The sequence below is a fragment of the Rana temporaria genome, chromosome 9 (assembly GCF_905171775.1).
Source record: "Rana temporaria chromosome 9, aRanTem1.1, whole genome shotgun sequence".
Lineage (NCBI taxonomy): Eukaryota > Metazoa > Chordata > Amphibia > Anura > Ranidae > Rana > Rana temporaria.
Genome location: NC_053497.1, coordinates 109015544 through 109028899, shown reverse-complemented (window position 1 = coordinate 109028899; position 13356 = coordinate 109015544). Strand labels below are relative to the sequence as shown.

The 13356-nt window shown below is 45.5% G+C and overlaps 1 protein-coding gene across 3 annotated transcripts in view; it reads right to left on the bottom strand.

Moving 5' to 3' along the window:
• Window positions 1-6831, bottom strand: part of PPP1R26 (protein phosphatase 1 regulatory subunit 26) — a 68334-nt gene extending 61503 nt beyond the window's left edge. For all 3 annotated transcript variants that reach the window (XM_040324095.1, XM_040324096.1, XM_040324097.1), the window contains exons 1-2: window positions 6691-6831; window positions 637-4048 (exon numbers count right to left, since the gene is read on the bottom strand). In XM_040324095.1, the coding sequence (XP_040180029.1) occupies window positions 637-3992 (3356 nt within the window). In that variant the 5' untranslated portion in view covers window positions 3993-4048; window positions 6691-6831. The remainder of the gene's footprint in view (window positions 1-636; window positions 4049-6690) is intronic.
• Window positions 6832-13356: the final 6525 nt, after the last annotated feature.

The following is a 13356-nucleotide window of genomic DNA, read 5'->3' as shown; positions in this document are numbered from 1 at the left end:
GCCTATAACCAACTGACCCACCCCCAATTCACTTTTGACATTGGCCTGCAGACGATACACCACCTATCTGTAAATTAACTGGTACCATTGCTCAACTTCAGTGGCTTAAACAAGTCCACTTTAAGCGGCACAATTTCCCTCCAATGAAATGTTTAATTACTCTACCATTTTGTGAAAAAATTAAAATTAAAAAAGGAAAAATATGCAAAATGTTCCTTCATTAACATGCAAGTTAAACTGAGCACAGGTATTACATGATGCATGTGACATTAATGTGCGCTGAACAGCGGAACGCATTACTAAAAAAATAACATCACATATTGCTTTAAAAATTAGCAATGCGTAATGGTGCAATTTATGCGACTGTCTTATGGACTAGGTTAGACGAGCCCTATTAAAAAACAGGGCTGTTATTTTTCTATGCCAGAGAATGACAAGCTGTGACCTTTTGAGTGTTGGATTACCGACAAGGCTAGCTTGCTGGGCATGCCAAGTCATGCAGTGTCCCCACAAGAGGGTAACAGTTTGGCCAACCTTGTACCCTAATTTATACCACTAATGCAGTGATAGAACTTTCTTCAATGCTCAAACTATTTACAGTGGTCCTATACAGCTCTAATTGACTAAAGTACTTACATGTTCTCTTTCTTAGCTGAGCTTCCACTGCTGTTCAAACTGACATCAGAGCCTGTCCCTATAGCCTCTGCCGATTTTTCTTTAAGATAAGATCTGCTGGCTATTCTTGTCACTGACTGACTCTCTTTCGCTTTGGTACCGAGAGGCAGTGCCTCTCCTGGTGTGCCTGGAATATTCACCACAATCTCACTGCCTCTATTTTGCTGAAAAGGGAAAGGTGTGGTACGCACAGGGGTATGAGCAGCTACCTGACCTTGACAGTACTGTATACTCATTAAATTAAGTCCAGCATCATAGGCAGCTGTATTTATCGGCAGACATAGTGCAGTAGGTGTATCCTTGACCACCTTCGTAGTCACAACATACAATGCAGGACGAACCACAGGGGTATTGAGAGAGAAAGCAGGAGCTTGGACAATTTTAGGCTGTTCCAAAATCAGTGTTTTTTTCTGGACTGGCTGACAAGTTCCCAATCTAGTGATATTTCCCCCAGGACTGTAAAGTTCTGTTGCCATTCTTGTAGAGCTGGCTTTTCCCATGTTTAGGAGGAGCTGCTGGTCTGTCCCCGAAATGTACTTTAGACCAGCAACAAAGTTTCCGGAAACAGGAGAACTGCCTTGTGATCCGTTGACTCCAGTTTTTACAATAACTCTTTCAGGAGCTGTTTGGAGGACCTTCTCAGCTGGTCTAACCACTCTGTTTTTGTCTATAAAACATTCCCTCTTTACAATGACACTATGTACAGGAGCAGATATTTTGGGCACTTCCGCAGGCGGTCGCTGAATCAATCTGACCTGTGGGACAACATCTTTATAGTCCGGCACTCGCTGTATTAACGTTGGCTGGGGAACAGGTGCAGTTGAGCGGTCCTTTTCCATTACTTTTTGAAGGATAGTCTCAGTCTCTGAAATGGACAAAACCCTGGGTTCTTGTTTTATTGGAGTGGGATTGCTCAGACTGGCTGGAGTCTGTGTGAAAACACTTAAGCTTGTGACAGATTGAGGGGCCTTTTGCACTGCGCAAAGTTCTGCAGACTCCCGTGCACGCTCCGCCAAAAATTTCCTTATCTCTTGCTCAATGCTATCATCACTGTCCACAGAACTACTGTCTTGTGTTTCAGGCAAGGCACTACTCAAACCCAAAGGCTTGTCTGAGGCACTGGCTGGTTTGCACTCAGGTTTATTTGGGGATATGTCCGAATTGCTTGCCACACTCCTCTTATCCTCGGTCACGTTGAAATTAGGCTTTAAAGTATTTTCTTGGGAGTTGCTGGAATATACAAGGCAGCTTTTAACAGCAGGTTTGAGCAAGCAATCCATTAAATCCCCTCCACTGCCAAGTGATTCTAGGGTCCTGGTAGTGGTTTCCCCAAACCTGACCCTTTTCTTATACTGTGGTCTTCCATCCTTTGGTCTTTTTTTGCATTTTCTCTTGGATCTGAGGAGATCCTTTATAGCAGAATCCAAATCCTCATCACTGTCCAAAGAACTGCTTGTATCAACGCTACAGTTATTCCTTATTTTGGTGTATGTCTTCCTTTTTCCTCCAGTTATTCGAGGGAGTGACACAAGACTTTCTGCTGTCTCCTGAACAATCTGCTTCACTTCTTCTGATTTGTAAGATGCCTTGGAGTGCTCCTTCATGCCAACATCTGTGTTTCTGGTCTGCAAGATTTCTGGAGAAAGAGACACTGTACTTGCAATACCGATAACATCTGTATTCCTCTTTTCACCCCTTCCAACCATGTCCTTCTGCACAGCTTTGCTCTCCATTACTTTTCCCTTCTGGGACAAGGTTTTATTATTGGAAAGGGAGTGTTGCTTACGTTGATCAAGTCTTTGCGGATTTGGAGAGGACTGTTTGATAGGAGACATGGCAAGGCTTTCTTCTTGCGCTTTACGGGCAAGAAATGTTTGTATCTCCTGCTCAATTCCGTCATCGCTGTCAACTGAGCTGTCACTAACACAAGGGGATTTTGGTTGTGTAGGTGGCCTTTCTTGTGAAATTACACAAGCAGTTTCTGGTTGAGAAGGTAAAATTGCTTTAGAAATGTCAAGTATTGCTTCAGCACACATTAGTTCGGCCGCTGTTTCAGCTCTGCGTGTCGCAATTTCACATTTTGCGTTAGCATCATCTCCAAAATAAAATGTCTTTTTAGTAGTGGGGGGATGATTGGTTGCAGTGTCTTGAGATGCTGCATGACTGCTGGAAGGAAGTTTTCTTTTTTTGTAGTCTGTGTTTGTATGGCAGGGAGATAAAGTTCCAGGATATGTAGTAGTGCTATTTGCCACCTTCTCTAAAGAGCACTTTTGAACCACAACAGGATTTCCTTCTAGCCTGCTCTTTTCTAACTGGTAGAGTTGAATTGCTTCCTCTATACCGTCATCACTGCTGGAGTCCGATAACTCTTCACATTGCCTTGAGGCAGCTTCATTCTTCTGGTCCCTTGGCTTAACCGAGCTAGACAAAGCTTTAGGATATATACTGGTTTTAAAATGGTCACCCTTCTGCTTGGGACTTTTAGGCTGCAGACTTTCAGAAGGCAACTTGTCAGGAAGCCCCTTGATCCCTTGCTTGGGACCTTGCTTCTCAGCAGCCTTAAATGGCTTTTGCTTTGGTTTAGCAGTTATGTTGCTCTGGGCAGGCTTCTTGGCAATGCTAGTGTCACTCAGAGTATTTTGCAGCTTCTTCTGATTCAGAAACTGTTCAATTTCATCCTTGATGCTTTGCTCAAAGGAATCGTCACTGCCCACACTTTCTGGAGAAGAGCAACGGGAACAGTCCAGAGTGGAAAAAGCATTGCAGGTGGTAGATGAAGTGACCATTTTAACAGGCGATTTGCGTGCAGGTGCATTACTGCAGGCTGTTTTTAGCTGGTCAGAATGATCACTGGAGCTTGGGTTCTTTGTGGCAGCAGTGGTAGATGAAGTATCTGCAGTGCTTCTGTTTTTTAGATATTCCTGAATAGCTTCTTCAATGCCTCTGTCAACAGAATCATCGCTGTCTGAATCCAGTGCTGGGGAACTTTCCTCTTCTTGGACTTTGAACTTTGTGGGAAGTGTGGAAGAAGCCTGTTCCCTTGTGTGCCCCTTAAACAGTGTGGCACTGGCTTTTAGTCCCCGGTCATTACTCAATTCCCCCTTTCTGTTCTTCTGCATAATACGCTCATATTCAACTTTCACTGCACAAGAAGATTCATTACTCTGCTGACTGTCTAGAATGCCCAGAAGGTTTGGCGCTTTGTGGATCTGTTCAGAGTGAACTACAGACAGGGGCACTTTATGGGTAGTTTTGGGTCCAAATGGCATCCATTGTGTCGGAAAAGCTACCACTGGAGGGGAATTCACTAAGAACATTCTAGCAGAAGGGGAAGAAGTCCGTAATCATCAGCAGCTCAGGAAGCTTTCACATCCTACAATCAAATAAAATAAAATAATTAGCTAGGTAACCAGAACAAGGCAAAAAAGTAACACAAGTTTGCAAGTCACTATAGATGGTTGCAAAATTAATAATAAAAAAAAAAAATTCTAGGCTGTGTTTTTGTCCATCTCTGCAGCAAAATGACTACTGGGGCCACTCACTAAGGGCTCATAGACACCACAATCCCCACGTGTACATGCATTTTCAGTGTTCATGTTGCCGTTTTGAGGCATGACTTTTTTTTTTTTTACACAAAATTGCATTTACAGTCGCAGTACAGTTATGTGCAAAAAAGATGCAGCATGCTGTACTTTTTATTTTAAAATGAACATGAAAGCGCCACAAGGACACTGAAATACACTAAATTATATTGCATCAGGGCAGGGGCTATGTACAGGGTGGGTAAACCCCCCCCCCCATGTCAGGTCTTCTTTACCATTACTTTCTTTTCAAACCTGTGCTCTGGAAACTAACCTTGCCCAGGAAAACAGCACTTGTCCTCATGTAAATTTTATATCATATCTGATAACTTTCTGCATGTGTACTCTGTTCGCAGCACCACCATTAAAGAGGGAGAAGTATTAGTACAATGACTTGTGTCTACCAATAGGAGGTTGCAGAAATGGTCTCAGAATTGCAAAGAGGAAGAAAAGCTGAGAACCTCAGACACGCATTTCAAAATTTTGCAACAAAAGTTCAGCGTCCCAAGAAGCGTGTAGTACAGTGTGCACAACTGTAGAGCAAAATACAGTAGTGTAAATACAGTATTGGCAGCTGCAAGTACTGCTTGGTAACAGTGTCAGTAGTAGTGGGAGCATAATGTATTGACCATAACATACAGCAGCAACGCAGTGGTAGAGGATATCCCATGTACAGCACAGCATGTGCAGTATATACACAGCAATAATATGTCTCTGGTGTTGATGATTAGGACCCACTGAGGGTTGATGTGTGTGAGCCTGCAGGATTGCATGCTATATTCCTTAAAGTTAATAAAGTATCACAAGAGCTACTGCTGGTGATGGCTATATTCATTTATTTATATGTGTTGGAGTTGGCAGGAGCATTATGTTGCACCACACTTGCAGACATGGATATCTGACACAGGTAATCAGCAGCCTGTTGAGTGCAGTGGTAGTGTGTATACAGAGTAGTGAGGCAGTGCATTCAGTGGCAATACATCCTGTATAGATTGTACAGAGCAGTGCATCCACTGTGCAGTATACAGCACTGTGCGACTGTTCAGTATGGGCTTTAAATAGCTACAAGTGGCAGTGTACAGAGCAATAAGTGGTAGTGTGTACAATATGGTATGAAGTGCACAAAGAAATGAGTGTGCGGGGCACTGAGAGGCATTGTGTATAATATGGAGTGTACAGAGCAGCAAGAAGCAGTGCGTATAGTGCAGTGGTTCTCAACCCTGTCCTCAAGTACCCACAACAGGACACTTTTGAAATTATTCTTTTATCTTGCACAGATGCTTTAAATCAGAGTCAATGGCTTGGCATTTTGGAAAGCTATCTTGTCTAAGAGAAATTCCCAACATGACCTGCTGGGGGTACTTTTAGGACAGGGTTGAGAACCACTGGTACCGTGTACAGAACAGGGAGAAGCAATGTGGATGGTGTGGAGCGCGCGGGGCACCGAGCAGCAACGTGTGTAGAACGAAGCGTGCGGGGCAGTGAGAAGCAATGTGTACAGTATGGAGCAGCAGTATGCATTGTACAGAGCAATGGGTTTGTGTGTAGTGTACAGAGCAGTAAGTACAGTATGGAGTGCAGTGTGCACAGTATGGGGGTTCATGGCATACAGGAAGCAGTACAGTCAGTATGCAGCGTATAAAGTAGTATGGGGTGTACATAGCAGTAGGAAGTGGTGCAGTCAGTATGGAGTGCAGTGTATGGTGTACAGAGCAGTAGAGTCAGTACGGAGAGCAGAGTGCGAAGAGTTGGGTGCAGAGAGAGTAAAAAGTAGGAAGAGTTGGGTGTAGAGAGAGTAAAAAGTAGGAAGAGTCGGGTGTAGAGAGAGCAGAGTGCGAAGAGTTGGGTGCAGAGAGAGCAGAAAGTACGATCAGGACAGAGTGTCGGGTGTAGAGAGCAGAGAGTTGGGTGTAGAGAGAGCAGAAAGTAGGAAGAGTTGGGTGCAGAGAGAGCAGAAAGTACGATCAGGACAGAGTGTCGGGTGTAGAGAGCAGAGAGTTGGGTGTAGAGAGAGCAGAAAGTAGGAAGAGTTGGGTGCAGAGAGAGCAGAAAGTACGATCAGGACAGAGTGTCGGGTGTAGAGAGCAGAGAGTTGGGTGTAGAGAGAGCAGAAAGTAGGAAGAGTTGGGTGCAGAGAGAGCAGAAAGTACGATCAGGACAGAGTGTCGGGTGTAGAGAGCAGAGAGGACGGAGCGGAGAGTGCACAGCAGATCCCCCTGCAGGCTGGAGGAGGCGGTGGAGCGGGGTGTACACTAGGCCAGCTCTGGCCGCGCAGTGTGGAGGTGGAGCTGGTCTCACACAGGAGGCTCGGGGCCGCACACAGCTCCGCTCTGTCTCACGCACACAGGCCGGAGAGGACTCTCATCCTCCAATCTCCCGCCTCCTCAGCTCTCTTCACTCCGGACTTCTACCTAAGCCTTCTCCGTTCACTCACCTGCCTCTCCGTCCGACCGGTTCCCATCCTCGTTCCTTCCACGGCTTGATACAACGGACAACCCGGCAGCGCTCCTTCCCCTCACCAACACGCTGCACGGGAGCGAGCACGTCCAGTCGTGGACGTACTGCGCGTAACCACTCCACACTAACCAATCGCGCGCCGTTCCAACTCCGCCCCCAGCTCACAACGCGTCACCCCAGCCCCTCCCCTATACCTTTACTACTGGTCATCAAACCCGCCTCCCACCTAAGTGTCGCATCCCCAATCCGTTTTTACGTAAATTTAGCCCCGCCTCCTCTACCTACACCCGGTTACCATGGAGACGAGTCCCGGTCTGTCGCCTGCCCATCGTTGATGTATAAATAAAACACAGGTTGCCCACCCCATCTCTCTTCTCTGCCCTGACCCACAAACAAATCTGTGAGGATAGAGGTATGACAATCACAGGTGGTCTATGGACCTGCTAAGCCAGACCTCCCAACTTTCTAACCCTCCGTGACTTGGAGTAATGTCCCTCTGTCCAGTGGCGGCCGGTGCTCAATTTTTTTTGGGGGGGGGGGGGGAGTGGGCGCGCAAACAAACTAAAAAAAAAAACATCAATTGCAGCCACTGTGCCTCATCAAGCGCAGCCACTGTACCCATAAATTGCCGCCACTGTGCCCATCAAGCGCAGCCACTGTACCCATAAATTGCCGCCACTGTGCCATCAAACACAGCTACTGTACCCATAAATTGCCGCCAATGTGCCATCAAACGCAGCCACTGTACCCATAAATTGCCACCACTGTGCCATCAAATGCAGCTACTGTACCCATCAATTGCCACCAGTGTGCCCCATCAATTGCTGCCAGTGTGCCCATCAATTGCTGCCAGTGTGCCCATCAATTGCTGCCAGTGTGACCCATCAATAACTGCCAGTGTGTCCCATCAATTGTCACCAGTGTGCCCCATCAATTGCCGCCAGTGTGCCCCATTAATTGCTGCTACTATGCCCAATCAAATGCCAGTGTGCATTCCCTGCCCGCCTGTCTCGGGTCACGGTGCTGTCCTCCACGCTCAGAGCTATCAATGTCTTCTCCCGTCCTCTGCTATGATTGGACGCCTGATAGGCGTCCAATCACAGTGCCTGTCGCTTCAGACAATCAGGTGACAGGTAACCAGACCCAAGCACCTGATTGGCTGAGAGGCGGGTCACTGTTAGGTAATCGATGTATTCGCTTCCCTAACACAACACTGAGTAAACAGCAAACGCACAGCATTGCGCCCGCTGTTTACCAATATGGAAGCCTATTAGAGACCACAGCTCTAATCAGACGCTTCCAAAAACACCCTCAGCGCTGTAATTCAGGCTCCAAGGGGCCAGACACCTGAATAGATAGATTCATGCATTGCATGAATCTATCTATTGGTGATAGACAGGTGCAGGAGAGAGGGATCTATATAGTTGTGTATCTTTCACAATGTGTATTCCAGTGCTAAACCTTTCATCCAATTGCTAAATTGCGGTATTTGTAAATGTCAAAAGCCAATAAAAAGGAATAGTAGTGGTAAAAAAGCACTTGTCTACTCTAATCATTTTTTTTGTACAATTCTCCTTTAACCGCTTGCCGACCAGCCGCCGCTCTGCTGGACGAGATCACGTAGATCTACGTCATCTCGCCGAGCAGCCAATAGGGGCGCGCGCGCCACCGGAGGCGCACACGCGTGCCCCCCGCTCGCCCCTGACGCTGGCCCTGGCGGGCGCGATCACCGCCGGGCACCTGCGATCGCTCGTTACAGAGCGAGAACCAAGAGTTGTGTGTGTAAACACACAGCTCCCGGTCCTGTCAATGTCCTGACAATGTATGAACAGCGATCAGTCATTTCCCCTAGTCAGTCCCACCCCCCCTTCAGTTAGAACACACACAGGGAACATACTTAACCCCTTCCTCGCCCCCTAGTGTTAACCCCTTCCCTGCCAGTGGCATTTTTATAGTAATCAATGCATTTTTAAAGCACTGATCGCTATAAAAATGCCAATGGTCCCAAAAATGTGTCAGAAGTGTCCGCCATTATGTCGCAGTACAGATAAAAATCGCTGATCGCCGATCTAAAAAATATTAATAAAAATGCCATAAAACTATCCCCTATTTTGTAAACGCTATAACTTTTGCGCAAACCAATCAATAAATGCTTATTGCGTTTTGTTTTTTTACGAAAAATATGTAGAAGAATACGTATCGGCCTAAACTGAGGAAAAAAATTTTTTTTTTATATATTTTTGAGGGATATTTATTACAGCAAAAAGTAAAAAATATTTTTTTTTTTTAAATTGTCGCTCTATTTTTGTTTATAGCGCAAAAACTAAAAACCGCAGAGGTGATCAAATACCACAAACATAAATCTCTATTTGTGGGGAAAAAAGGACGCCAATTTTGTTTGGGAACCACGTCGCACGACCGCGCAATTGTCAGTTAAAGCGACGCAGTGCCGAATCGCAAAAAGTGGCCTGGTCTTTGACCAGCAATATGGTCTGGGGCTGAAGTGGTTAAGGGGGTGTTGCAGGGGGTGTGTCCTACCTACGCCTGCACATATTTGCTAATAGGTGTCCCTCCTTCCCATCTCAGAAAGTAGGGAGGTATAGCAGAGCTCACATGCTGTCTGCTGCCACCCGGAGGTCACTATGTGACTTCTCATTTCTGATATACAAGCTGAAGGCTCAGGCCAAGTCAGGCAACATAATGGAAGATAGTTTTTTTAGAGCCTTGTTTTAGTAAGCATGTACAGTTATAATAACTGACTTTGTTCAGATTGCTGCCTAAGTCGGTCATGACAGGTTCTCTTTAAAGCCAAACTAAACCCATCAGTTAAAGCGGGAGTTCACCCGAATATTTTTTTTTAACCTTAGATTAATGCTCATTTTGTCTAGGGGAATCGGGTAGTTTTTTTAAAATCTAAGCAGTACTTACCGTTTTAGAGAGCGATCTTCTCCGCCGCTTCCGGGTATGGTCTTCGGGACTGGGCGTTCCTATTTGATTGACAGGCTTCCGACGGTCGCATACATCGAGTCACGAGTAGCCGAAAGAACCCGAACGTCGGTTCGGCTCTATACAGCGCCTGCGCACCAACGTTCGGCTACTTTCAGAAAATCGTGACGCGATGTATGCGACCGTCGGAAGCCTGTCGGAAGACTGTCAATCAAATAGGAACGCCCAGTCCCGCAGCCCATACCCGGAAGCGGCGGAGAAGATCGCTCTCTAAAACAGTAAGTACTGCTTCGATTTTAAAAAAACTAGCCGATTCCCCTCGACAAAATGAGCATTAATCTAAGGTTAAAAATTAGCTTTTCGGGTGAACCTCCACTTTAACCCATCATGCACAAAAACAAAACAAGTTACATTCATGACAGACGGGAATACTAACTGTCACATTGGCTGTGCTCTCAACTAAACTGTCAAACCATGAAATGGCCAGTGTACTAACTGATCACATGTGCAGCACCATGGCAGTTGCAGATTAAACAGATGTAGGCAGGTTGGGTACAGGTGTGCTGGTTTAGTTAGCCTTGCCCAGGCTGGGAGGGTAAGAGTTAGGCCTGGTTCACACTGCCACGACTTGAGAGTTCAAAGAAGCATTACAAGTCACGCCCCTTGAACGGCAATGGAACTATTCTAATCGGTGCGACTCAATTCGCTCCAACTTAGAAAAAGGTTCCTGCACTACTTTTGTTGCAACTTTAACACGACTTGCATTTACTTCTGTTAAAGAAGTCGTATGCAAGCCACGATAAAGTCACACAGGGATGTCGGATTTAAAGCGGAGCTCCACCAAGAAAATGTTTTTTTTTTTTAACCACTTACTCACCGCCCCATAGCCAAATTACGGCTACAAGGCGGTTCCTTAACCACCTAAGACCCGGACCTTTAGGCAGCTAAAGGACCTGGCCAGTTTTTGCGATTCGGCACTGTGTCGCTTTAACTGACAATTGCGCAGTTGTGCGACGTGGCTCCCAAACAAAATTGGCGTCCTTTTTTTCCTACAAATAGAGCTTTCTTTTGGTGGTATTTGATCACCCCTGCGGTTTTTATTTTTTGCTCTATAAACAAAAATATAGTGACAATTTTGAAAAAAAATTTTTTTTTTTTACTTTTTGCTATAATAAATATCCCCAAAAAATATATAAAACATTTTTTTTCTCTTCAGTTTAGGCCGATACGTATTCTTCTACCTATTTTTGGTAAAAAAAATCGCAATAAGCGTTTATCGGTTGGTTTGCGCAAAATTTATAGCATTTACAAAATAGGGGATAGTTTTATTGCATTTTTATAAAAAAAATTTTTTACTACTAATGGCGGCGATCAGCGTTTTTTTTTTCGTGACTGCAACATTATGGCAACATTATGGCGGACACTTCGGACCAGCAGTGCCCAATAGTGCCCAGCAGTGCCCAATAGTGCCACATCTCTGCCACATCTGTGCCCCACCAGTGCACACCAGTGCCGCCTGTGCCCATCAGTGCCGCCTGTGCCCATCAGTGCCACCTGTGCCCATCAGTGTTCATCTGCGCCACATCAGTGCCACCTGTGCCTACCAGTGCCGCCTGTGCCCACCAGTGGCACCTTTGCCCATAAGTTCCACCTGCGCCGCCTGTGCCCACCAGTGCCACCTCTGCCCACCAGTGCCTTCTGTGCCCACCAGTGCCACCTTTGCCCATCAGTTCCACATGCGCCACTGCTGTGCCACATCAGTGCCGCCTGTGCCCACCAGTGCCACCTGTGCCCACCAGTGCCACCTGTCTACTTTCCAAAAATGCGTCATTTGGGGGGTATTTGTACTTTATTGGCTTGTTAGGGTCTCAAGAAATGAGAGAGGCCGTCAGTACTTCAGGTATGATCAAATTGATCAATTTTCAGTAATTGGCACCATAGCTTGTAGACCCTATAACTTTCACCCAGACTAAATAATATACACCATTTTTTTTTACCAAAGATATGTAGCAGTATACATTGTTGGCCAAATTTATGAAGAAAAATTACTTTTTTGCAAAATGTTATAATAGAAATGAAGAAAAATAATTTTTTTTTACAAAATTTGCGTTCTTTTTTCATTTATGCCGTTTCATTTATGGTCGTTTTTCGGCATGAAAAAAAACGACATTTTTTATAACGTCATTTAAAATGATCGTGTGTGGGCTTCACATCGTTGTTCGGCTTCTGAAAAACGACAAAAAAAAAATTCTAACATGCTGCATTTTTCCATGTCGTTTTTGAAAATGTTGTTTTTCGTGTTGTACATAATGATCGTGTGTGGGCAAAAACAAGGTTTTAAACCCACGCATGCCCAGAAGCAAGTTATGAGACGGGAGCGCTCGTTCTGGTAAAACTACCATTCATAATGGAGTAAGCACATTCATCACACTGTAACAGACAAAAAAGCAGGAATCGTCTTTTACTAACAAGGAATCAGCTAAAAGAAGCCCAAAGGCGAATAGAACTTCCCCTTAAGAGTGCCGTCGTCTGTGTTTTGTACGTCACCGCGCTTTGTTCATAATTTTTCAAAAAGGATGGTGTGTGGGCAACATCGTTTTTAATGATGAAGTTGGAAAAACGTTGTTTTTTGGACATGCTGAAAAATGACATTTTTTTTCATGCCGAAAAACGACCGTGTGTACGTGGCATTATAGCGGAAAACATTAAAACCACAGAGGTGATCAAATACCACCAAAAGAAAGCTCTATTTGTGGGAAAAAAAGGACAAAAATGTAATTTGGTTACAGTGTTGTATGACTGAGTTATTGTCATTCAAAATGTGAGAGCACCGAAAGCAGAAAATTGGTCTGGTTATTAAGTGGGTTTAAGTGTCCAGTGGTCAAGTGGTTAATTGCTGCAAAAAAAAATTAAACATTTTTTTTTATATGTAGCGCTACCCCCTCAGGAGCCGCTGATTGATTTGGGATCGGCGTATTAAGTTACCTCTATGTAGTGTCTAGGGGTGATGGTAGTGAGTAGAGCAGTAATCGAATGTCCAATCTGTAGATTACATTTTCTGAATGCTTTATTTCTTGGTCCAACACGACCAACACATCAACTTGAGGTAGACAGGATAGGTTGATGAGAATAGAATAACCTTGCAGTATCAGGCTTTGGATAAGGAAAGCAGTCCTGCCTTCTGTAGTTGCATCAGTATGTCGCCACTCTAGTCGGAGTGGGTGAAGTGCCCCTGGACAGACCCCTGCCACAGGCCTGGCAGCCAGAGCGTCACTTGAGATTTCTGGGAGGAACAAGTCTCTGCCACAGACTTGGCTCTGATTAAATGTTGAGACCTCTGCCACAGGCCTAGTTCGAAGTTACGTTAGATGATAGAGCGAATCCTCCCAGTAAATCACGTTAGGGTCACGCGTGAGTGTACCTGTCAATGTCCGGTCACCAGATCCCCGATGGTTCGTTCAAGCCCTTTTGGATAACCTGCCTCCGGGTTCTCCTCAAGCCGATCCCCCACCGAACAGCATACAGCCTGGGATCTTCTCAAAAGAGGTGGGGACCCAGTAAGTCACTGGGGCCCCTTAGTAGCATCAGTCGCTCCAGACCAGGAGGGCCCAGAGTCGGGAACTCCGCGTAGCACGCGACCCCAGGCCAGGAAGGCCATAGTGATGGGGCCCGTGATGTGCACACACCCTAAAGTTGG